The sequence below is a fragment of the Colias eurytheme genome, chromosome 9 (assembly GCF_061535395.1).
Source record: "Colias eurytheme isolate Ceu_HAF_F1 chromosome 9, ilColEury1 Martin Lab GWU primary, whole genome shotgun sequence".
Classification (NCBI taxonomy): Eukaryota; Metazoa; Arthropoda; class Insecta; order Lepidoptera; family Pieridae; genus Colias; species Colias eurytheme.
Window position 1 is genome coordinate 5,971,035 of NC_142988.1, and position 25,903 is coordinate 5,996,937.

Here is a 25,903-nt window from a genome sequence, read left to right on the forward strand (position 1 = left end):
GTAATCGGCGAGAACCGCGTATCAACACCGCGTGTACAGCAGCTAGAAGCGCCAAGTCTCCGCCAAGAGTACGCAAGCGTGTCCTGTCCCGCGATAGAACAGACCCGCGACTGCGACGTGCGGGTACTTGTTAACGGGCTCCACGACCCCGCTGCTGAACCACTACTCATAGACCAGTAGTGTGTGAGCCCTTAGACCATTGAGTTACATGTACTACGTACTAGAGAGGACATCGCTACTACTCTATTTGTAACACTAGTTGGAGTCAATCGTCTCAAACTCATTTTTTTTGTTACATTACTTAGTTTTAATTGATAAGTTTATTCATATTTTTTTAATAAGATAAACAACAATATTTATTTGTTACATTGATTGGTTTTAATTTATAAGTAATAAAGGGCAGAATATCTACAAAGTTTATGACTCACTAGCCGGCCCGCGCTGCCGCGGATTTTGTTCGTGGTGCCCTCTCTAGTAATAATACCTCAATGCCTTAGACCGGCTACTCACGTACTTGCAGCAGGGGCAATATGGGAATTGGACCCTTAATTGGCTCCTTAATTGTGATGTGTATAGGCAAGCAATTTAGAGAACAACTGAAATTGCTCCGACCGCCGACCGAGCCGATATTGGTAGAAACGAGATTCTACCAATATCGGCCCTGCGGCAGGTACGTGAGTAGCCGGCATTAGTTCAATTGACACTTATGGAACATGACAGAAGAAATTGTAGCTAATTTTGTTTTTATGATGCGTTTGGTAAAAAATTGTTGGAACACACTCTTTACTAAGATTGATGCTAAAATAAAATGTTGCTCTCATTAGGTTCTATTTTGGAATCTATCTAAATTTAGAACACACTCATTTGAAGAATTATGAGTGTAACTAAAATTCAACCGATATTGTGAAATATAGTTGCGAATATGGCAAAAATTACTTAGAAACAACATATAATTCGAAAAAGTGTAGCTAAATTGTAACTGTTAATTAAAACTGCTATGGAACATGACATGATTTAAAGAAGAAATTGTAGCTTAAATTTAACTGTTATTACGTTCTAGAAATGATTAGAATCTGTACTTAAATCTATATGTCGTGTTATGTAATTGTGATTTTATTGTATTAGTTTTAATTAATCGCTATTTTCTCAATTAAAAAAGTTGCTAAATCAGCATCACTTAAGATGTGTTCTTTATCCTACTTGTAAAAACCAGCAGCTTAGTTCCAAACAAATAACTACTTAAACTATATTCATCATAATTTTTAATGTTAATGTGAATTTGATAAAAATACTTTAAATTTTATGTAATTTGGCAACTAGAAACTTTTCAAAGCCCTATTAGTGTAATATGAAACCAAAAATAATTTGGTTTGCCTCATTATGAATGTTCGAATTAAGTTTGTACTTATAATTTAACTTAAGATAATTTTAAGTTAGAATGTAAATGTATGCTTCGAATTGCTGTACTGTACAATAAGTTTAAGTTTGCGCATTTATGTGAAATACATGTTTTTACTGCTTTTACTTCACTGGACACCAACTTATCTCATGATAACGACAATGACAATGACGATTATTAATTATATGTAAAGTCCTTCTTACGGGACATTACGTATGTAAAAGACCTCATTAATATCGTAGTTTTGTTTGATAAAATATCTATTTGTCTACATGCAATTGTTTAAATGTTATCCATTGGAAAGTCACTCTCATATTTCTAATTATGTTTTACTTGTGGTGTCCAAGAAATTGTAAAATCTAGAAAATGTTTTCTCATTCTCATTTTGGCCATGTTCAATTACGGAGACGAGTGTCATAATTTTATTACTTCGTAAAAATACATGGTATTTGTATTAAAAAATAATCACTAATAAGCCAAGATGGCTAAAATTAAGACACCTGTCTCTGTGTCAAAAATGCTGTAGCAACAACCAATAGTGTAGATGTGATCTATGTCAGTATTATTAAGAGACCTTTTCAATAGAAATTATTTAATAACATTAAACTCTTATTTCACAATTCACGGTAACATCGTTTTACTTACACATATTATTTACAACAGCGTTTCATATACATATATGTCTAATATACATTTAAAGGAGCGCGTAAAATAGGAGGCGACATCGATATACAAAAACCTTAGATTTAAACAATTCATAAAAATAACAGCCAAAGAGCATAATTTGACACTTAACAGTTTAAATAGGTACTCGTTTCGTTAGCGAATCGGGCCGGTCGGCTCGAGCCATCAATCCGTACGCAATAGACTCGTGAGAACAGTCGACGAAACGTAGCTTACGTCAATGAGGGGAGCCGGGAGACGCATCAGACGGCCGACTCGCGGTCGAGCAGCGGCGGCGCGCGGCGCAGCGACGAGTTGCTGCTGCGCGTGCCGCCGCTGAAGATGCCGAGCAGCCACGAGCGGATCGCGAAGCGGGGCATCTTGCCGCGCTCGCTCTTCGCGTCCGCCACGTTCTCGAGCGAGCGCCACTTCTTGTAGTTCTCGATGTAGGCCGAGTCGGCGAGCTTGCGGCGCGGGCGCTCGACGCGGTTGGTGAGGCTCGCCTTGCGCAGCAGCGGGCGGTCCTCGTCGGCGCGCGGCGGCTCGTCGCCCGTGACGGCGGCGCCGTTGAACAGCGCGCCGCCGCAGATGGTGGCGATGGCGACGTCGGCGTCGAGCGAGCGCGTGGTGTGGAGCCGGCGCAGGCGGTCGGGCGCCTCGCGCCGCACCAGCGCGTCCAGCGACCGCGCCGCGCGCAGCGCCTTCTCGCTAGACCCGCACACGTCCGCGTCGCACGCTGTCGACGACGCGATCGAGCTCAGGGCATTTCTGAAATTGTATACAATAAGAATGTCAAAATGATGACAACGGAATATCATCGCTCTAAAGTTCTTAGTTTCATAGTCATAATAAGAAAAAGTTCTGTACTCGGGCAAGGCTATAATTAATATATTCCACTGATAAATTAGGCCTACATATAACTGTTCAAAAAAACTATTATAAAATAGTCTCATCTATTTGCAAATAAAGAACACTATCAGTAAAATACACGTGAACCATCAACTCCATACCACATAAAGTAATAAAAGCGGAGCATATACTGAAACCTACATCATATTCTTTACATCAAACTTAACTCATGCGTTATCAATAAGAATCGAAATCAAATCACCTGTTCCGTATGGACGAGTCCCTATCGAAGCGAGCGCGGCCGGGCGGCGCGTTGGGCGCGGGCAGAGCGGGCAGCGCGGGGTGCGCCGGCAGCGACGCGCCGCTGTGCAGGCGCTGCCGCACGCCGCCGCGCCCCGCCTCGTTGCGCAGCTCTGCCGCACCGCACCGCACGAGTTAGTTACACACACACACACGTGTACGTGAGTGCCAATAAGCACGTACGAACGCACACATACGCACGTACGAACGCACACATACGCACGTACGAACGCACACATACGCACGTACGAACGCACACAGACGCACGTGCACTCACATATATGAAAGGGCACGTGCGTAAAAGTATGCAGGTCGCGCGTACACGTGTACACATACAAATAGATGCACGCAAGCACGCATGCATATTAGATTTACACATTCATGAAATAATGCAAAACCTCATAAAAGATGGAGTGTTGATACAATTACATAAGTGACCGATATCAATTAATAAATAGTTAGAAAACTAACATCAATAATAATTACTATACTAGTTCTCGGTTCAGTGACAATTGAGGTTTTGATTTTGCACGCCTCATTAGCGAAGCGTTGAGGTGGGTACTACTGTCACTTCGCGCAAAACATCTGATTTTTCAAACTTAAAATGTCTTTATGTATCATACGTTGCACTTGTAGGATAATATACACACACATATTAAGAAAAAACACTATTTTTAACATTCATGATATTTTTGATGTCATTTTTGTTATTTAAACTAGTTAAAAAACAGTTTAAAAAAGTTCTTTCTTGGACGTCCGTGTGTCTGTATGTGCGGAGGATTTTCTTGTTAACACGATAGCGACCGAAATACTTTACTAATCGAGTCTTTTTTTTCTCTTACGCTTGAGTATGCTCAGGAATAGAACCCTTTCATTTTTCAGGGTCTTATTCGATGTGGTTTAATTGTTATTAAATAAACAAAAATAATAATTAATAAATAATTATTAAAAAAAAATTATGAGGCGTGCACTTTTGGATTTTCCAAATTATATTTAGTTACATGTCTTTAAAAAAAATACATAACATGTAACTGAAATTGGATGCATTTAAACTTATGTTTTAAACAAACCAATGCTCACAAGAAATTAAGCAGAAATTGTTTATTTTGAAGACAAACATTTATAACGAAATTAGCAGCTTGTTTAGATTAATTCAGCAGTATTGGCAAATGAAGTAGAAAACATAGGATTAAAAATTAAATTTCGAATTTTAGAAAAAAACACAAAATATTCATTAATATATTTTCACAACTTAAATGCATAACGTAATAATGAACTTACCCGATATAGAAGGGTGTCTGGAGTCAGTCAAGCGAGGACTTCGTCGCGGTCGACAGAACAGAGGACGCTCCTCTCCTTCCACTAATCTCTTCTGAATTGCCTTTTCAGTCGCACCCACAAGCCAATATGTTTGCAACTGCAAAGACATAAAACATCATTCTACCATAGAATATAATAAACAGTATCCTTATTATATGGCATAAATATTTGCTTTATATAAGTACTCGTATTTTCTATGCGCAGCGGCTCACCGTTTGACTTACCGTACCGTACACTATACCGTATATAATACTAGCACAAGACATATGCAACAAGAACGTACCACGCCTTTTCCTTTAATGGGTATAGAACCGCGTGGCTCCACGATGTACCCGCCGAGTTTATCGAGCGCCTGTTTGCACGACGGTGAGATGTGTATGCGCAGGGGTTCACCGTTCGACTCCATACGTGACGCTGTGTTCACAGTATCACCGAATAAGCAGTACCGCGGCATTGTGAGTCCCACCACGCCGGCTACCACTGCGCCTGTTGTACATTTTTAGTATTAAAATCTTATCAATATTGATGTTCTTTTTTTTATACTGACACAACTTTCAACGAAAAAATTAAATTTTAGGATCAAAGAAAGATTTTTTTGTTAGGTAAACTGCATTTTGTCATTGTGATTTGTGAAATTTAAACTGATATTTTACAAATGCACATCGTAAGATTTGTACTGAACATGCATTTTCATTTGGTGTCATTATCATTACACAAATAAAAGCCTCATAGACATATTACCAATATCACAAGTTGAAACAATTTGCTTACCTGTATGTATACCTATTCGTAATTTTAGTATTTCGTTTGGTCTGTGCGATATTTTGTGACTTTTAACGGCGTTCAATAATTCTAGTGCCATAGACGCAATTTCACCAACATGTCTATCATTATTCCTTATTGGAAGACCGGATACCTAAAATGTAGAGATAATTTTTAATGAACACTAGATCAAATAATCTTTAATTACACTTTTATAAGCCATATTGTAAAACTGAGAAGGATATTTGTGCTGGGCAAAATAAGATTGTTTACTTAAAATCAACGGCACTAAAAAAAGGACATAAAATTATCATGAGTTTTTAATGAGTTTGTCTTAATTTATAATGAAAATTATTTTTAAAAGAACTCATTCAATTCAAACAGGTTTAAAAAAATTACTTACCACCATGTAAGCATCTCCGATAGTCTCCACTTTGTACACATCATAGCCTCTAATGATCCTATCAAACACAGTGTATAAATCGTTGAGAAAGTTGACAACTTGCAGTGGGGTGCTCTCGGCTGACATTGCGGTGAAGCCCACTATGTCACTAAAGTAAATAGTCACCGAGTCAAAGGACTCCGGTTCGACACCCTCGCCGGTCGTGAGCCGCCGGGCAACTGACCTGTAACAATTTTTGACGTCAATTATATAGTAACCATAGTATACTTTTTAAGATAAAACACCCTCTACGAATACATTTTTGTAGGATCCTGCTCACATTTTTCCAGTGGATCAGTGTGCCTATACTTATTTTACAAGTATAAAAAAGGACAATTAATTATGGAGATGCAAAATAAATTTATTCAGTGTGTTATTATTATTAACAACGAACTTATAAAAATATTTCTAGAATAACCAAACATAACACTATCTACTTTTCTAGATAGAATATTAAAATGCCAATCTACAAATAGGCTCTATTTGCAACACTTACCATACAAACGACGATGTACCTTTTAAATGTGTACATTAAAAATACAAACTAGATCAATGAAAAAGAAATGATAAAATTCATGCAATAAGAAAAACTTGTGTCAAAAACAAGAATCAATAGAGAAATTAGTTACCGTTCGCTTACACTAGACGTTAAGGCGACGTTATCGAGAAAAAGCTGAGGAAACGCCAACACCGACCATTGTGCTCTACGCAAGACCGTCACAATCCCCAAGCAAGCTACCTCTACTGTGTTAATAAGGAAATTGAGCCAAAACATCGCTAAGATTTACCACCTACAGCACAAGTCAAACCGTATTAACTACAATCACCAGTAGAGAGTTAATTACCTCAAGACATTTTCACGACATTTCTATAATGGATCAACCCCCACATCTGGAAAAGAACACAAGTACAACAAAGTAAATACAAGAACAATGTTTTTTTCGTTTTCACAATCAAAACGTGTAGCATGTACCACTGCTTTACATCAAGTCCACTACTATGGAGCTTTTAATGCGAACTACAAAGGTTACAATAAATATTCCATCGAAACATCGAATGCACTTTAATAAATTTAAAATTGTGATATTTATAGGAAGTTGAGTATGTATCTATACATAAGTTTTTATGTACATGTATTAATATGGTTTTTATGGAAATGTCAATGATTAGATCGAAAATATAGTTCAATAATCGATTTATACTTTCTATATGACTCATAGAATGTATATTTCATTGAAGTAGTCGTGAAATTTTCCCTTCAATGATTTGGCATTACACTATTAAAACTATGGACCAAATGTAAACCAGTGCGCACGAAAGTGCGGCCATGTGCGATGTGGCTTGTTGTATTTGCGTCTTCCGTCGACATTCATTACACCGAGATATACAAACAAATAATAATTAGTATTTTTACAATATAGCCTTACATCTAGCAATTATTTTACGGTGTACGTACATGCATGTTCCCACAAAAAGCTCATAAAGTGTTTGATGTTTACAAACAATAGGAATGACTTCTTACAGTTACATACATTCTATGGTAGTTTTGTAAGATATCAATCTTGGAACTCCATTTTTTTTTTTTCAATACAACATTTATTAGAAGGCATAACATTTAGTAAATAACATATAGATTTAATCACAACAGGATTCTGCAAGGCATTTAGGGATCACGCCGCATCGTATTGTTAGGCGGGACACGAGGTTTCTGTTACACATATCGAACAAACATTTATTAAAGCACATAAGTGTGGTACAAGCATTTCTGGTAACATTTAATGCAGTGCTTGAAATTCTGGAAAATGTAAGAAAATTTAACATATAAAAGATAAATAAACAAACTTACTTTGGCAGCATTCTGTGCAGTAAATCTTCCGTCTTCTGTTTCTCTTCTATTAATAGCCTCGTTCTCTCATTGACTAGTTCTTCTAAATTATTAGCGTACTTCTCCATCATATCCATCATTTGGTCCATAATGTTTCTCGATCTATAAAACATTATTTGATAAAACTTCAACTACACTCGTTAAGAAACAAAGTCCCGTGTATGACCGTGAGGACTCATGAAAGAAATGTATTTTATACTGTTGCAAATAAGTGGGTATTATTGGGCCATCTATGAATATTGTATAGATACATAAATATGTCCTAACCAATTAAGATTCTATTTTTGCCAAAGGTTAACCAAATACACCAATATAATAATATTCAAGAACTGCCTGATTATCCTACATATTACGTCACTGTTTTTTGTAATATTGATAATGAAATTACTGATAGATAACATTAAGCCTGGAACCTGGAATCTTCCCATGCGGAAGTATTTCACGGAAGAATGAAATAATAATCACTACATAGTATAAAACAAAGTCGCTTTCTCTGTCCCTATGTCCCTATGTATGCTTAAATTTTTAAAAATACGCAACGGATTTTGATGCGGTTTTTTTTAATAGATAGAGTGATTCAAGAGGAAGATTTTAGTATATAATTTATTATGTTTTAGACAAAGCGGGCGAAGCCGCGGGCGGAAAGCTAGTAATGAATAATGCACACTCACTTGCCGGACTTCATCTTCTTGAGTCGTGTGCGCAGCGTGGGGAAGTCGGGGCGCAGCGCGGGCTCCTCGTGCCAGCAGTCGCGCATGGCGGCCAGCACGAACTCGTCCGCGCGGCCCTCCAGCGCCTGCGTGTCCGGCCGGAACGCCTCCTCGCCCTCCAGCCGCCCGCGCTTCACGCGCTCCACTATCTCTGCAATGTTCGTGCGTCTTTATGTTATGACCTTCTTTAATAATGACGGACAATATAGATAAGATGAAAGAAAGAAAGAAAGAAAGAAACATTTATTGGACGATGATGGACGCTCTGATAAGGAAACAACTATTTGATAGTGACATCTATCGTAGAGATGCTACTGTTTCACCAGTCGTTTTGCACTAGTCTCTTCTTATGGAGGTGCTTAAGTTTATTAGTCCATGGCTTGGTCCATGGATTACTAAATTCAACTGACGGCTTACGCGTTTGACAATTTTGACGTATGACAGTCGTCAAAATTGACCTTTTCTTTCACACCAAACGCGCTGCAACGTTGCCGTCTTGTTGTCGAGCGTTCGCCTTACCGGCGCTGCACTGATGCCGCATCGCATGTTTTTTTTTTTTGTGGAAAAAAAAGGATGTTTCGTCTGTGCAGTGCGAATAACCCACCGTTACTGGTGTAACGTATTTTTTTGCTCCAGGTAACTCTTAAATATTTAGTTACCTCATTTAATCGCCTGCTTGTCTTATTTAGCACGGCTATTAAAAACAGTAAATATTTTTTATAAACCCAAAAAAATATTGAATAGAAATTAAATTGCAATAAAAAATAATGATTTTATTAGCTAGCTGGGTAGTGTGTACGTAATAAATAAAATAAACTTTACTCAATAAAATGAATGGTTACACTACAATTTCCTCGCACTGCGCACGCTCCTCACTTTTTATCTTAAAACAAATACAAAAACACATAACATACAAATAAAATCTAACCTTTGGGTTCTAAAGAAGTCAGGCCAAACGGACCGCGACGGGCGATTATTTCATACAAAATAATTCCAAAGGCATAAACGTCGCCTTTCTGTGTCCCCCCGACTTGGGCATTTGGATAATCTAGTTCACGCAATAGTTCCGGAGACTTCCATAACAACCCTGAAAAAAAGAGTTGTAAGACATTTTAATATGAAGATAACAAAGATAATTTTCAATTAAATTATGAATCTATGTCAATATTTGCATTTTGAAGTCTATAAATATTTTTTAATAAGACTAATTGATTACTAGATTTTCGAATTTCAGTTTATTTTTACCTCTGTAATATTGGTGTTCCCCTATGAAGTCATTTTCCGCACTATATCTCAATTCGTGTAGACCAAAATCAGTGACCTATAAGTAGTAGTAAAAAATTAACAATACAATCATAAACGAAAAATAAACATTGTAATAATGTGATCTACAAGTGTTTCAATAAATATACCTGCAGCATCCATCTCGATGTTACTACACAATTCGAAGATTTGAGATTTCCATGAAAGATCAATGGTGAAGTGTGTATGAAAATCATACCCTGAAAAATTACAAATTATATTTTTATGCCACAATATAGTAACAAATTTTATACATATATGTAATTAGAAACTTGCATATTGCCCTCTTTCATATAACAAACCTTACCTTAATGAGATCATGCACCAATGACGATATGAACATATTATCTAACTTTATATCTTCATTTTCTATTATATCCTGAAAAAGACAATACAAATTACTTTCTGTTATTTTGAATGAATAAAACAAAGCCACACACTGTTATTGAATAATTTTATTTTATAAAGCAAAAAACCAACATTTAAGGTCTTTTTTTTTTGTTTGCTATATATTTATTTTTATATGGGATACTTATATATTTTATCAACAACTTCTACGCTACTTACATACAAGCTCCCCTTAGCACAATAGTCAGTGATGAGCAACACCCGCAGCGGTTCCACGACGGCACCAATAAACGAGTTGAGATTATCGTGCCGTAGATCGCGCAATAAACGCATCTCTTTCATCACCTCTCGAGATATATCCTGAAAATAGCCAAAATACTTAAAATATCCTATTGTGAAAATAGTATTACTTATTTTCAAGAGTGTATGGAAGAGGTAGAGGTAGTGAAATAGTAATAAATACATTATCAATGTTTGTAACTTTTTCTCGCAAAAACAGCTACAAAAAATTGGATAAACACAACTACTTTTATCCGATTACCACGCAAGTGCAGTATCGATATCAAAGTATACGAATAAAAAAAGAAAATATTTACAATCATAAGGATAGATAAAAACACTAAACATAAAATTAAATAACTTTATCTTACTTTCTTCTTAGAAAACTTAAGCTCCTTTATTCTAACCACGTTGCCTTTATACTGCGCTGTAGACGTAAATATTTGTGTACAACATTTACTCTCGCAAGATATGCCACTCGCCAGACTTAACTGAAAAATAATGTGACAATTCGTATAAAAGAACCTTGGTTCAAAAATAGCTTCACAACATATTGTTTATTAGTCGTTCAAACAGACCAAAATATGTTAACCTCCACTTTGAACTTAGCATGTATTGTTCTATGAAATGAAACATAACTTGTTTATTTGTAAATCTTTTGAGTCATTTACTATTATCAGATAATGTACTAGATGCGATATTTACCTTACTGGGCGACCAAACGAAACCGCTACTTAAATACCCATAAATTTCTTGGGGATCAATTTTCCATAACAACCCTTCTATTTCCTGCTCAATCTTCCATTTGCGATAAATGCTTATAGTGACTACAAGAGCACAGAACAGAGTAACAGCTAATGTGCCCGCAACAACCAGCGACGTGATTTGTGAATCATCTTTGGGACATTTTTCATTCAAAAACCCGCAAGACGGTTCGTCTTCAGGTTTCACGCTATCCGGCCAGTCGATTTGCAGCCGCGGATTTAATTTGTAATCCTGTATCAGAGTAATTAATAGTTATAACAATTGATACACGATAATTAATAGCGACAGCTCATAAACAACGCTGTATCGCGACCACACAATTGGTGCAAGTTGTGACACTGTTTTAACAGATAATTTAGTTTCATTATAATAATATTATAAGCTAACAATAAAATAATTTCGTCTAGTTATTGTTAATATTTAATTTACTTGCCCTAAATATTTTACGTAATTTTAAAGTTGGTTTTAATGGCAGAAATGCATGTAGGAATGTTTTTCCAACATAGACTTAAAATAATTACCGACTTATCATTTTTAATTAAACCACCTGAATACCTACTTATTTCTAGACCAGAATAATTATAATTAAGCAAATAAATACGCACCGGAAACTCTTTGGTGGACTGTTGAAAATGGCCGACAGGTACCATGCTATGGGAGCAATTGACCACATTGTCGGTCAAGTTGGTCGGCTTGAACGCTAACACGGAAAAGTTACCTTCGGAATCGGCGCGCTCATCCAAACGTATTGACATACCGGATACACCTGAAATACGCATTTTATGTTCAAAACCAATAATATTACGTCATTTTTTTATAAATATTTCGAAACTAGTACATGTGCCGTTGATTACTCCATAGTTTCTTTTGTAAACTTACTTTTAAACGGTGTAATTTGTATCATCTTGGAGACAATACGTGTCCCATTAGTGGCAATGGTCATCAACTTCTCATAGGAGAGCGATTCATTCTTGTATCTAGTCTCCTCTTCAATTACTTTATGCAGTGCTGTTGCATAGAGCTTCACAGAATCGTAGAGATACGCAGCGTATATAGACACGTACTAAAACAATGAAATCAACATATTTAATGAATATAAGTTTTAACTTAAGTCATTATATAATTTTGTTGCTAAATAAATACCTTTAAAAATTTATTTTCAAATAAGGTCGGCAGTGGAAACTCAAATGGTTTCCTCGAATTGTACACTTGAACTCTACTAGTAAAATCTTCATAACTTCTGTCTGGCTCTGAAGATGCTACGACAAGTAAAGATTGTGCCCTTTTTCTAAACTCCGGAGTATTTGGACACGACAGTTCGCCTGCTCGTTCTTCTGTTTCTGTTAATTAGAAATAGTTTAATTATAATTTTGTAATGTTTATAAAGTTTGAAAGTGTTGAGTATAAAATATAGACTTACTTATTAAATATTTCAATGAATCCCTGGTCGTGTAAGTCATCATGTCTACGAATATAACCATATATTCTCCGTTTACGAACAGCTGTAATGATTCCATAGCCGTCATCATGTCTATTAGGCCCGATGGCGATCCGAGGAACACATATACTGGAAAAAATTAAGCTTTATTATCAGACATACACTTTATACGCGAAAATCTGGTCATTATTTATATAAAACTTACTTCTTGTTCTATTTTTAGTATCTTGTATGAACTGATACCAGAAGCCGGGAGCGCAGCAGGTCATCTTCTCTTCGCAGCACTTAAAGCCGTTGATGACTGGGCGCTGATGGTTCACGGTCATGTTGTTCTTTTTGGCGTGATTCTCCAGTGTGAGAGCTACGGTCACCCATAACTCTTCGTACACTATGGAGAACTTGTTCCACCTGTAGTACCGCAGCAACGATATAACCGACTTTGTGGCCTGCAAAATGTTGCGACTTACGTAAACGGTTGGCATCTCTGCGCTTGTCATATAACACTATCAATGTTATTAGCACTTCACGCATCTTTTATCTCCCTGACTTCTTTTGCATAGAAAAAAAAATATACCACCTTTATACCTTTATCCTAATGGGTGAAATTAAAAATTACTTTGAAGGTACACAAAATAATGTTCGAAAGACACATTAGTACGTATGTAAGAATTATTTATCTACTCCATTAATTTATGAACCGTGAATAAGTTACTCCATCATACCTGCGCGTCGGGTGGCTCTAATCTCGCAAAATTTGGCAATGTCGAAGTTTGGTAATCGGAACATTTCTGAAAGATGAAAAAAAAAAATGAATATAGTACACTGAACTATTTCTTTGTAAATAGGACTAAGTATCTGTAAATCTTGGAATTAATTAAAACGAAAAATAGACTAACATATGAGATCATCGGCAAGTTTCTAGACTGCGCTATTATAGCTTCTGTATGGCAGCGTCCTTCGGGCCCAAAGAATGCGACGACTCCTGAACAACTCATATCTGTTAGGACCCTCGTCGCCGTCACCGTTTCGCACCTAGTGTCGTTCCACACCATCGATAAGTGAACATCTGGCAGTAACCTCGTATCATTGTTGAGCTGAGGATAAACAATATGTTCCATTTGAGCCAGAATAAGTGTAAATAGAAACATTAAATATTAACATTAAATATAACTGAGAGCATGTGACATAAACAATTGTCTAATTGTCTTACTTATAATAACTATAATATTAATGTGTAGACCATCAGTTTATAATTTCACACCCTACGATGGAAATAGAAATAATTTACAGATAATTATAGTGAATAGTATTTACCTCGTCGAGGGCCATAGACAGAGCCCCGGAAATGGCGAGCCCCTGTCTCGAACTGAGTTCACCCGTGATCGAAGGAAGGTAACCGATAGTGATGCTGTACTTCTTGGGAACGAGTGCATCGACCGAAGACGCGGCCAAGAGGCCCAGCGCCGCGAGTACAAGGACCCGCGCGCCGCGCCACATGCCGTCGCCTTCACCGTGGCGCTACCACCTGGATGCGTCAAATATTAGTTACAAACTGTTAGGCAGCTAAAAATTAAACTTATCAAAATTTTGTAATACTTATGAATTTCAGATACATGATACCGACAACTATATGAAAGAATATATACAATCGATGCTCAAGTTTAGATTTTTTGCGATTGCACATAAATAGAAATAATATGTCATTCAACGAGTTTCGACTTCTGAGATTTAATAACTTGTAGCGCGCAGCGCGCAGCGTTCTGGAAGAAAACTGCTCCGAACGCTTTCTAGTAATACGAGTAACGGCTGACCTATACACTTATAGCTTCATTGCTAGGTATACATACTTGTAAAAATATGAGATGACTGACTTTTATCCATAACTCTTCCTTTTACCTAATGAGGCATTCTAAGGGTTAAGACCGAATTATATAGAAATAAGTGAACTTAAAAAAAATAATTAATCAAAGTAGGGATGTAACGATACATGATTTTGCCGATACGATACCGATACCGATATTTGTAGTAATGTATCGGCGATACCGATACCGATACCGATATCGATGGCTTGGTAGAAAAATAAATAGTGAATTATGCATAAAAAGTTACCAACATTTAACAGAGACAACTGTTAATCGTATTCTTTTAAATAAAAAAGCCAAATCAAAAAACAACAAAACCATTTATTTTAGTAGGTATTATTATTTTACGAAGTCAGTTAAACTTTAAGTAATACACATACAATCAGTACCTAATAAAAGTTTACTATTCTGCCGTCCTTTAACTAGAAAGCGGTTGAGCCCACGAAGTGAGTTTCGAGTAAATGGCAAAAAACACGTAAATCGTTATTTCTTAAAAATTATGACACTTACAATAATTATTGTGAGATACATCGATCGAAATTTAATTATATTATATATAAATATTAGTTTTTACCCAGAAACTGTTATAATTTATTTTTAAATTCACTTTTTCTCGTTTAGTTCAGCATATAATCTGAAAATTTAAACTATTTACTGGACAAGACGGCCGTTCACATACCATAGCGACTTTTTAGCTAAGTAAGTAATTTAGTATTTTTATTTTCATTTTGTGATTTTTTTTTATTTAGTAATAAAATGCTTACCTAAAACGTCGTTAAGCTACTATAACTACTTTTAAGCTATGACTTTCGTTTTAATTTAAATTTCAAAAACTTTATAATCAGCGTTTAAGGGCTTTTGGATGCTTTTGTACTATGATTCTATATAGTTGTACTAAATTTTAATCTTACTAATGTTAAAAATTTGCTGCTGTCTGAGGCTTTGCTCTCGGGAATTACATCCTCTAGGTCAACCAATGGAAAGGAAAAGGATCAAAAGCTTTTAGGTTTAAGTATTAAGGATTTAAACACTATCTAAATTAATGGTTTTAGCGTCTTATTGTGAGTAACAAGTATTTTAAACTCTTTTACTAAATGACTCTTTTAAGTTTTTGATAAAATTAACCTTTATTTCTCGTCATGTTCACGTTTATTTCATTACAGTGGCTCATTAAGGGGTTAACATTGAGATAAATCTTCTCGCTTTTCTTTTTTGGAACCGTATATTCATTTAGAATTGCAATTTTAACGTTATTTTATAAATATTCTTCTGCGAAGCCATCATACGAGTCACGGATATGTGAGTACATAAAGAACCACAAACAATGTAAACATAAATCGTTTCCTGAAAAAAAAATTAAGACTTGTGCACAAGGTTTTTGAAAAAATACACCCTGGTTTCAATAGGGCTTCAAGCTCTTACATGTGGGATGCTCTAAATAAATAATGTAGAACCGCTTATCAAATGATTAGAAGACTCTTTCATCCACATTCAGAAAATATAATATACCAGAATATGTGGAAAATAGCAGGAGGTAGAAAACTTTTTATTTGCTACAATGTAAAAAATACAAATTTTAATAATCTAATACATATAAAGATAAGAAAAAATAGCAATAGTTGCAAAATGGACTCCCCGTCAGCGGGTCAAAGGTAGTGTACTCCTAACAATTTTTGTATCACCATCTCTAGTACATTGCTTGACAGTCGATTACTAATTCCACCCAAGGGGTAAATTACATAATTAATAAATAGTTTTAAAAAATAAATAGTACAGACTGTCTTTCTTCTCTTTCTCGGTTACAGAGACAAATCAGAGTCTAAACAGAGAAGTACGATTGAAAGTTCGCACTGTCGTAACCATTACCTACCAAATTTTTGTAACTTTGACTTGTTATATTTTCCGTAATTTAGCTGCTAGATTGTTTAAAACTTAGTAAACCTGATCAGAAACAATACGTCTTGTAAAAGAAAATCAAAAACAATCGGTACTCTGCTTGGGAGCGACATTATTTCATCATCACTCTCATCCCCAAAACTGATGCATCACCAGAATCGGATAACTGCCTTTTAGCTAAAAAATGAGGGTTAGCTGCTTTGTAGCTAAGCAAAAAAGTGTTATTAGAATTTTTCCTAAATAAAATTACTTAACTAAAAAAGCGTTAAGGGCGAGTAACTGCAAATAAGGTAAGGATTTCCATTGGAATTGTTATATGAAAGCATATCATAAAGCAGTTATAGTCCTTTTGCGTCCCTATAGTCAAGTATAATCTGATAACGTACTTTAAGTCAAGTAAAAAGCTAAAAAATAATTATTAAATCTGGCGGTTAAGGTACTTTAAAGGAAATTTAGCGAAGTAGTGTTGGTTAGACGCTTTCAAGTTATGGAATCGCTGAAAATTGTGTTACTTAACGGCTTACAATATTTTCATATATTTATAACTATTAATGATTCTTAGACAGAAAGATAGAGAATTCTGAACTCTATCACCCTACATTTAAAACTGAAAATTGACCATTTGAGGGTTAACGGCTTTTTAGTTAAAGGACGGCAGTATTGGTAGAGTTTTTTCAGAAAACAAAGTGCGCACGCGCGGGCGGCCTTCCGCATCGTTCATTGGGCGCGGATTTTTGAATTATTTGATATCAAAAAAATTGGTTGTTTGTAAACTAGGTTTACGATCGAGATGTTTACGTGATAACATAATGCAGTGGCAGCGCTCGAGATGAAACGGGAGATAGGTCCGTCTCTCTCTCGTTATACCTGCGATCGCGCTCGTGAGGTTTTGGTGTGACACAAGTTTATGAACATGTCACCCGACTAAAACGATTTTAAAAACGTTATCACGTTAAAAATTAAAAAAATTCAAAATTATTTATTTCTTTCCTTTACATAAACAAATTTGTGATTGGAACACTCCTAGTAAGCAAATAAAATGCTTGTGTCAGGAGGTTCCGCTCTTCCTTAACACTATTACAGAAACAGAAATAAAACAATATGAATGAATACAATGCAAAAACATAAAAGAAAAGAAAGAATTTAATAAAAAAATATCGGTATCGGTTGATTTATTATCGGCGATACCGATATATCGGCTTGCCGATATATCGGCCGATATATCGGTATCGGTATCGGTATCGTTACATCCCTAAATCAAAGTATTGCTTGTTAGGTGAAGTTAATACCATAAATTAAATACCTAATATGTATCTAGTTTAAATATTGACAAATACTCGTAAGTTGAATATAATATAGTTATATGGATATTATAAACAAAATATTTTTTTTACTCAATACGCGATGTCTTTAGTGCGTCAATAATTTTGATAAGATGTGAATAAATATCGTAATAAATAATATATGTACATAATAAGTACTTATATAGTATATACCTACCCTGTACATCAGTACATGATAGCTTACTCTTTTTGACAGACGGGCTAGTGATGGGAAACAGAAAATAAAGTTTTAAAATATTTGTTACTGTGACGAGATGGTGTTAAATTTAACTTTGAAGCAATACAGTCTTAAAATTTTTAACTTTTATGTATTTTTTAAATATCTTCGGAAGTACCGATATGTACAAACATGAAAATTCTTAATTCTTCAATATGAAAGCTGCAGTTACACTATTCAGGCGCGACTTAGGCTATCTTTTTATTCCCGGTCCCGTGCGAAGCCGGGACATTCGGCTAGTTAAAATAAAAAAATATATAAAATATACGTATTTTTATAGAACGTGTACCTACATTACGCAGCATAAATTTTCGCATTGTTTGAGTTTGATAATGCTCAGTAAGCAAAACCATGTCATTAGTTATGTATTTTAAAAGAATGCACGTTAAATAGGTAATTATATTTGATTTCATTTAGTGAACATAAAAGTTCAAATGTTGAGGTAAATTTTTGTAGTTTTATGGAAGGGAAGTCTTCCTGCAGTTCGCTTTCCGCCCTCAAATGTAGGAATTACTTCCCTGCTGTCAACTAAGTAATTGCCTCACAGCCGGCGACCGATTAAGCCAATTGACATGACGTTATTTTGGCAAGATGAGTCTTACTGCGTTTCCAGTAAATAACATTTTATAGAGTAGTAACGCAGCGGAAATGTACCTACCTATACCTATACTAATTAACTAACGCTATTTTTATATGAATTTTATGTTGCGTTTACGCACAAAGGGTAGTCAAAGTGTACTTGCAGAGGGGACAGTCTGCCACAAACGACAGCTACACCCATCTCGCCTTGAGATAACGTCAGAGATAACGCTCTCAAGCTATTTTTAGACATTAATAAAAAGGTAAAGATTATATTCGTAGAATCAAAAATATTTATTTTTCAGCCAACAAACCCATTTCCGGAAAGATGATATTGAAATTCGTATAAAACAATGTGATTTTTCTAAATGAATTACTTTACTTAATTGCAGGGTCATCGACGAATCAAAAATATTAAATCATATTATGTAAAATGAATAATGTTCGTGACACACACATTTATATATTTATATATCCGCATTGTAACCTCGACTTTGGTTACATATTTACAAAGCTATTAATAGAACACCAAATACATAAGTAAGCTGATTCAGCGGTCACACTGCTTAGAAATAAGTATTTTATGTTAGTAGACACGCATGAACTACATAATTTTATAATAATAATATGTTTAATTTATTATGTTTACACTTCATACGTCAACATATTTGAACACATGCACACAAACATTTGTAGTTATAAAATTTAGGTACATGAGTAAGTGGAACACGATATTTAAAATCAACTTGGGTTCCTTGAAACTTGCGCAATATTGTTTTGGTTCCAAGAATTAAATAAGGTCTATCGTTTTTCAAAGGAGAAATAATCAACAGTTAAATAACACTACTTATTGCTTTCTCCTGAGGCGCCTGGGCATGTTGGATTTTTTTTTAATAAATGGAATTCTCACTGGATCCAGAACTATCAGTACCTACTAAATCATAAAAGTTTTAAAGTAGGTCAAGTTAGATATGTCAAATCCCGAAACACAATCTCTTCGCGGTAGGGCTGGTTTATCTTAGTTTGGCAAAAGCCTTCGGGCAATCCTCGAAATTCATTTAAATTTCACCCTTTGACAGCAAAGTGACCCTATAAGTATAAGCGATGGTTTTTTTTTCTTGAGGTTCGCATCCTTAAAAACCGTCTTCAAACAATTATGAAATAAAGTTAAGGCAAGTTGAAGTCGATGCTACATTTGTAAAACGTGTAATAAGCACTAATTTCCACTTCACTTTACTTGATAACTTTTGTAAGGCGGTTTGTTTTTATAAAAATTTACATTTTTTTTAAGTTTCATGTAATTTTGTGTGTTTAAATTAAAAATATACAATACTATAAAGATAATTTTCACATTAAACTGATGGAAATCTAAATTAATAACCGTGAAAATGAAAATTAACAACGATCAATCTCAATACATATATATGTATACTGAAAATAATTACAAAAAATGTGTAAAATATGCAGCCATTATAAGGCAATTACCCTACTCATCGAACCATTTGAAGTGTAGGTATCAAATGACTCCATGATTGATTTACGTTTGATATTTATGAATTATAAAATTTGTGCAAATTTGAACATATTTTTTCTATGAGCATATCACTGTTCAACCAATTGTCGAAGCTTAATTTGAAATTCTCTCTTCGCACTAGTCAGAGCGAAACGCATAATTTTGTTTTTGTAAATGGATTTAATAGAGTGAATTTTGTTCGCAGTACATTATACTAAACGGATTCGGCTACTGGTTTGTAGACAGATGATGACTATTCGTCAATATATAGTCTATCTTTTACAGTCGGTACCAATAACGACGAGATCAAAAACGTAAGCTGCTAGTTCGAAAATAAAACAGATTTGATACTAGCATAAAACTCCTTTTGTACGTATAGTGGTGGGCGTTTTCAGTGATATACCTAACCATGTGACACGAACCTGGCATGATCACTTAGACCAGACTAAAAAATATTTCTCCCATAAATACGACGTAAAAGCACCGATCCGTATTATCATAAAAGTAAATATATATCATCAATATAACGTTATAAAATAAGTGAATTAAAGACAAAGCTCAAGTTGATATAATATTATGTTGAGTATTGAGGGATACAAGTAAATCCTTGCAAATTTTGGTATTTGATGGAGCTTCTAAGTGGAATACTTAGCTCGTGATAATATCGATCTCGGCGAGCCGATGTTTGGCCTGGCACTCCCGACCACACCCACCATACAAGATAATAAAAATCGACCACCCAGGCCACCCCGACATACTAACACTATTGTCAGACTACGATTAAGATAATACATTTACGATAAATATCTAGCGAAGTCCTTTATTTTAGTTATGGACTATGGTACCATAAATTAATATCCTAACCTACAACGCAACGTAAGATAATTCTTATTTCTTAGTATTTGTCCATATGGCATCATAATTCATAATCCATCTTATATAGGTAGGTAAAAAAATTATAATAGATTAATGATTAATCATTGTATGTGGACTTAAAGCCGGGTCCTTTCAAAAACATCCAAAGAAGAGCCGATTCTCTACTATTATCCATACCAATGATGATGTCTTCCTAGCCGATTTTGGCTTCGGTGTCCTTTTTTATTTATTTCCTGTCATGTCAAGGATACATGAGCGCTTATGTACGTATTGTGGCTTCTAGAGAATTGTAGTGTATAGCCATAGATAGCTATCATTCAGTTCATCGCGTCTTTTAGCAAGATTTGTTCTTTTTCAGACGATCTTCCTCAAAAGCTTCCGTTCGTTTCCTACATCCCTTGTTCCTTCGATTCTGATATTTATTATAAATGCGAAAGTGTGTTTGTTTCTTCCTTTCACAATGGAACAATTTTATGATAGCAATAGTATGACACAGATGCCGTACATGGTCAAATGACCAAATTTACCCCCGGTAACTCTCGGAAATTAAATTAAAATTCCGACTTGGTGGACCACCATTTTTGTACGGCACTGAGCGGTTTCTTATTATTTTTAATGGATCTATCGATGGTTAAGAATGCCGTACAAAAATATATGACCAAAATTTACTGAGTCTACCTGTACTTTTCAATTCTCATCTGCACTCAGTTGGACAGCTTACAAGTGACGGCATAGTGATGAATCTTATTATTTTTTGCTCTTCTATCGTTCTAGATATGTGCCTTGGTGGTTCATTTGACCCATATTTTTTTCCTATGCGGACTTGTAGTCTATAAGATATATGTATTACTTTTCACCCAATGATATTTTATGTTTGTTTCTATATATAATATCATTGTTTTCACCGCTGTGAAACATCTCATTCCCATGAGATTCATGAGAATTTCCTTTGATTACGCACTACGCAGCTGCAGGCGAAGCTGCGGGTGGAAAGCTAATTCATAAAATTTGCAATTTTATTTAAAGACTAGAGGTCCGCCCCGGCTTCGCTCGTGGTACATATTTCACAATAAAAGGTAGCCTATGTCCTTTCTCGGGTATCAAAATATCTCCATACCAAATTTCATGCAAATTGGTTCAGTAGTTTAGGCGTGATTGAGTAACAGACAGACAGACAGAGTTACTTTCGCATTTATAATATTAATAATATAATAATATATAGATTAAGCGAATAATATGACCCCTTTAAAATTTTTGCTAGTAATTGGACTTTAATGACTTCAGTTTTTTACATTTATGCAAAGTTCACATTATTCAATCAAGCAATCGTAAGTATTTTCACGCATTTTTGCGCCCGTTGACATATGCCGATTACGGCAATCGCTGCTCTTACTGAAAACTAGTGTCGGACGCCGGCACTAGACGGAGATATTATAAAAGTTAGGGCAAAGTATGAATACGGAAAGCAAGGCAACAAAGATATAATGTAGGTAGTTTACTAAATCGTGACACATTGCGATAACAATGGCCTAGATGACCCACGCAACTTTGGCAGCTTTTAAGAGGAATATGTACATATTTTATTTTCTCATGTTTGCAATATACAGGGTGACTAGAAATTCGACGTGATCCTTCAAAGGGGTTATACTGGAGGTCATTTGCAACAAATTAAGTCCAGTTAACCAGGGGTCAAAAAATGGATGGTTAATGAGCTAACAAATAGAAAAGATAACAAACAATTGTTTTGGGATTTCTATAAAACATCCATATACCATAGCAACTACTTTAAGAAAATTACATTCTACATTGATATAATATTATAGTCTGGTTAATTTTTTATAGATATAAATGATTCATGTTCCACTCCTATTGGTTGAAGCATGATAATAACTTTGTCAAGAAAAGGATAAACAAAGTATCTAATACGAAATAATTTTGCAATTTAAAATATTTCATTCAAATTTCAAACAAACCATTAACATCCTCTTCAGCTTTCTGAAAAAATACATATAAAAGTATAATATATAGTTCTGCATAAATAATATAACTATATGTATTAGTATACTGATATTTCTTAGGTATGATTTATGAAGAAAGTTTTAGTACCTATAATTATTGTAATGCTTTAGAATCCATGTTCAAGCTAGCTGAAATTTTGTTTACCTATGTGTGTATTATTAATACACTAAAGTTGCAGCCAATTGCAGTCTGTTGTAGGGGTAGGCAATAGGCATGCGCGTAGGGTAGTCGCGACTACATGCATGTGGATTGCCAATGGCAGGCGGGCGAGGGGTACCGTGAGCGTTCCCACCGGAGATCCCGGGATCCCCTCTTTACTTGCGCGGAAGTAGGCCACCGTGAGGTTTTAATCAGTAGGAGTCTGACATAACCGTGCTGCTGCCCCCGAAGCAGCCCGTATTAATGATGAATTTCCTCACGTAAAAAAAAGGTGTGGGCAAGAAGGATAAAAGCAGATATGATATTTAAACCAAAATAATATGTGACAGACCCTAACATAAGTATCTTATCTTGAGCATATTGTAACAAGAGGATTTAAGGGTTGTCATTGCTTGCTTTTTATTAGGTATTTTATCTCCTTTATACTTTTATTGTACTAAGTTGATAAGTGGTAATCTTTCTGTCACTAAAACAACCTGAACAGAAGTAAATTATTCAAATATAGTTATTTTTAGACTTTTCAGGTGGCAGTAGGTTGTCATTCTACTTTTAAAATTTGCAAGTCCTCTTACGAAGATATAAAAAAAAATAAGATGGTAAATAAAAATGTTATAGCTGAGTAAATCAGGTTATTGAAATTATTAAAAAGAACAGGAGTTGATGTTTACAAGCAATTATATTGGAGAAGCTTCATTTAAAAGAAAAAACACAATATCTAGTAGCTACCCTCACTAAAGCTGCTGGTGATAACTAACCAAAATTCAAAATAGGAATATGTATATAAAACACAAGATCCCCAAGTGAATGGTTTTGTTAAGAAAACTAGTATTGTTATGTTATACACTGGACTTATTAATAGATAGACCACAAACTCTAAAAAGTAGGTTGCTGTATGTATAATGTAAATATTGAAGTATCACAAAGTTCATATCAAAAAGTGCCTGTGTAAAAGTATAGTAAAATTTTACACTTAAGAAGATAATAAATTAAATTAATTGCACGCCTCATAAGCGAAGCGTTGAGGTGGGTACTACTGTCACTTCGCGCAAAACATCTGATTTTTCAAACTTAAAATGTCTTTATGTATCATACATTGCACTTGTAAGATAATACATACACACACATATTAAGAAATTTTAAGTTGGTGCCAAAAATATTTAATTTAAAACATCAACTTTAAATAGCCTTTATTTTCGAAGACATCTTTGGTGTTCAAATTTCTGAAAAGTTATGGTGTAATCATATTGTCTCTTATGATGCAAAAAGAAAAGCCATGTTTAAATATAAATGCAGAATGTCTTAATAAAAAACAGATGTTTATTATCAAATCTCATTACTCTACTTCTACAAATGCACAAATTAGTTGAGCCATCTCGAGTTTTCCACTTAGAAATACAAATGATGATTTATTTTTATTACTTATATAGGTTTAACACTATAACTATAGTCTTATAAGAAGTATTGATATTAGAGAGTTAGTAGTATTTGACTTATAAGTACCGTCTGATAATATAACCTTTGTGGCGTATGATGTGCTTATTTTGAATCATCAAATTAACTCCATCTAAAAAAACTACAAATATAGTAATAATATGCAATTTTATAAAAGTAGAGACTAAGAAATTCTCTATAAAGATTATAAAATATATATTAAAATTTAAGGCGGGTAATTCAATCATATCATACACAATGAATAACATAATAATAGCCATCCATAATATAGAAATAATTAATACAAAACTGTATATTACATCAAATTTTCCTATTTCTCTTGGATATGGATTTTAAATTCTTAACAGATAAAAACTTTAGATGAATGCAGAAACATTTTATTAATGACTATATCTAGAGTGATAGTCGAATGACAGCAAGCAGCCTTTGTTTGTACAAAATTTAATAACACCAATCAAATGAGTGAATCTATAGATTTTGAATTATAATACTAATGCTAATAAGTTTTCTAAAACATATTCTTAGCTACTAAAATAACAATAGCAAATTATTAAACATCATTTGTGTTTTTAATTCTAAATAAATGATTGATCTCTAAAGTAATCATGTCCATATGTAATACCTTTTGTAAACAATATGATGATAAAATAAAACAGATAGGTAAATAGTAAATACGCAAATTCACTTACCATAAATATGACAAAGCTCCTTCGTAACGTTTTATCTTCATATGAACACTTATTACTAACTTTCATCACATTAAACAAACTTTAGAATCACTTGACAATTTATAAGTTCATAAGAAAAATAGCGCAAGTATTCACAATCATATTATGTTTACAAAGACTTGAAGCTCCAATACTGTAGGCGATTCTAAAAATACTCTCAACACGATAAAATGAATGTGTTAAAACGTAAAGCAACACAACGACGACAATAAGTAAATGTGGATGCGAATCCGGATTAAAGGCTCAACTGACTCAAATTGTTTATATAAGTTTGTTACATCGATTGATGAAAAAATTACAGTATTATAGGTGTATCTAAGACCAAGATATTATTTAAAAATAAAGGCACTCGAATTTATCTTCCGGACTTAAACTATTACATTTAATTTATGGACCACAATTTAGCACACGAATCAAATAACAACTAGCGTAGGGCAACAAGCGCCGTTTAGTTATCTTAAATTGAGTAACTATTGCTGAGTTTATATTTATATTTCACGGAAAGGTAAAACTGATATTGTTATTTTGTGAATTATTACAGTTTATAACCAAAATAAAATGAACACTATTCACAACGACAACTGCATCACTCGGCTACACAAAATTATTAAAATCCACATTCAACTTGAAAAGATGTATCCAGGGGTACAGCTGTGGGGTACAGAAAATATGCTTTCATACTCCTCATGCAAGTATGATTTCCGTCGTATCGAAATAGGATAGCTATATGTCCAACATGTGTCCAACAATGGTAACATTTTGGTGAAATATATAGTTTTGTCGAGTTTTGTCAATTA

General features: G+C 34.6%; 2 protein-coding genes across 6 annotated transcripts in view; one reads left to right on the plus strand and one right to left on the minus strand.

Moving 5' to 3' along the window:
- LOC149905801 (guanylate cyclase 32E) overlaps window positions 1–2,023 on the plus strand; it is a 34,776-nt gene extending 32,753 nt beyond the window's left edge. The window contains exon 26 of the mRNA XM_090105871.1: window positions 1–2,023. Within this exon, the coding sequence (XP_089961997.1) occupies window positions 1–180 (180 nt within the window). The 3' untranslated portion in view covers window positions 181–2,023.
- Window positions 1,975–25,780, minus strand: LOC149905802 (receptor-type guanylate cyclase Gyc76C-like). 5 transcript variants are annotated; one of them, XM_090105865.1, is made up of 25 exons: window positions 25,646–25,780; window positions 25,068–25,251; window positions 13,777–13,987; window positions 13,359–13,556; window positions 13,185–13,250; window positions 12,668–12,908; window positions 12,445–12,591; window positions 12,168–12,364; window positions 11,904–12,087; window positions 11,630–11,790; window positions 10,965–11,255; window positions 10,631–10,750; window positions 10,200–10,340; window positions 9,940–10,011; window positions 9,743–9,832; window positions 9,576–9,651; window positions 9,259–9,417; window positions 8,292–8,481; window positions 7,582–7,722; window positions 5,697–5,919; window positions 5,303–5,447; window positions 4,815–5,017; window positions 4,493–4,628; window positions 3,174–3,324; window positions 1,975–2,830 (listed from the first exon to the last, which is right to left on the minus strand). In XM_090105865.1, the coding sequence occupies exons 3-25, from the start codon at window positions 13,957–13,959 to the stop codon at window positions 2,326–2,328; spliced, it is 4,020 nt and encodes a 1,339-aa protein (XP_089961991.1). In that variant the 5' UTR covers window positions 13,960–13,987; window positions 25,068–25,251; window positions 25,646–25,780; the 3' UTR covers window positions 1,975–2,325. The 5 variants fall into 5 exon arrangements, with proteins under 5 accessions (XP_089961991.1, XP_089961996.1, XP_089961994.1 ...); XM_090105870.1 differs by having other exon boundaries at window positions 25,680–25,776; XM_090105868.1 differs by having other exon boundaries at window positions 25,656–25,752.
- Between the last annotated feature and the right edge of the window lie 123 nt (window positions 25,781–25,903).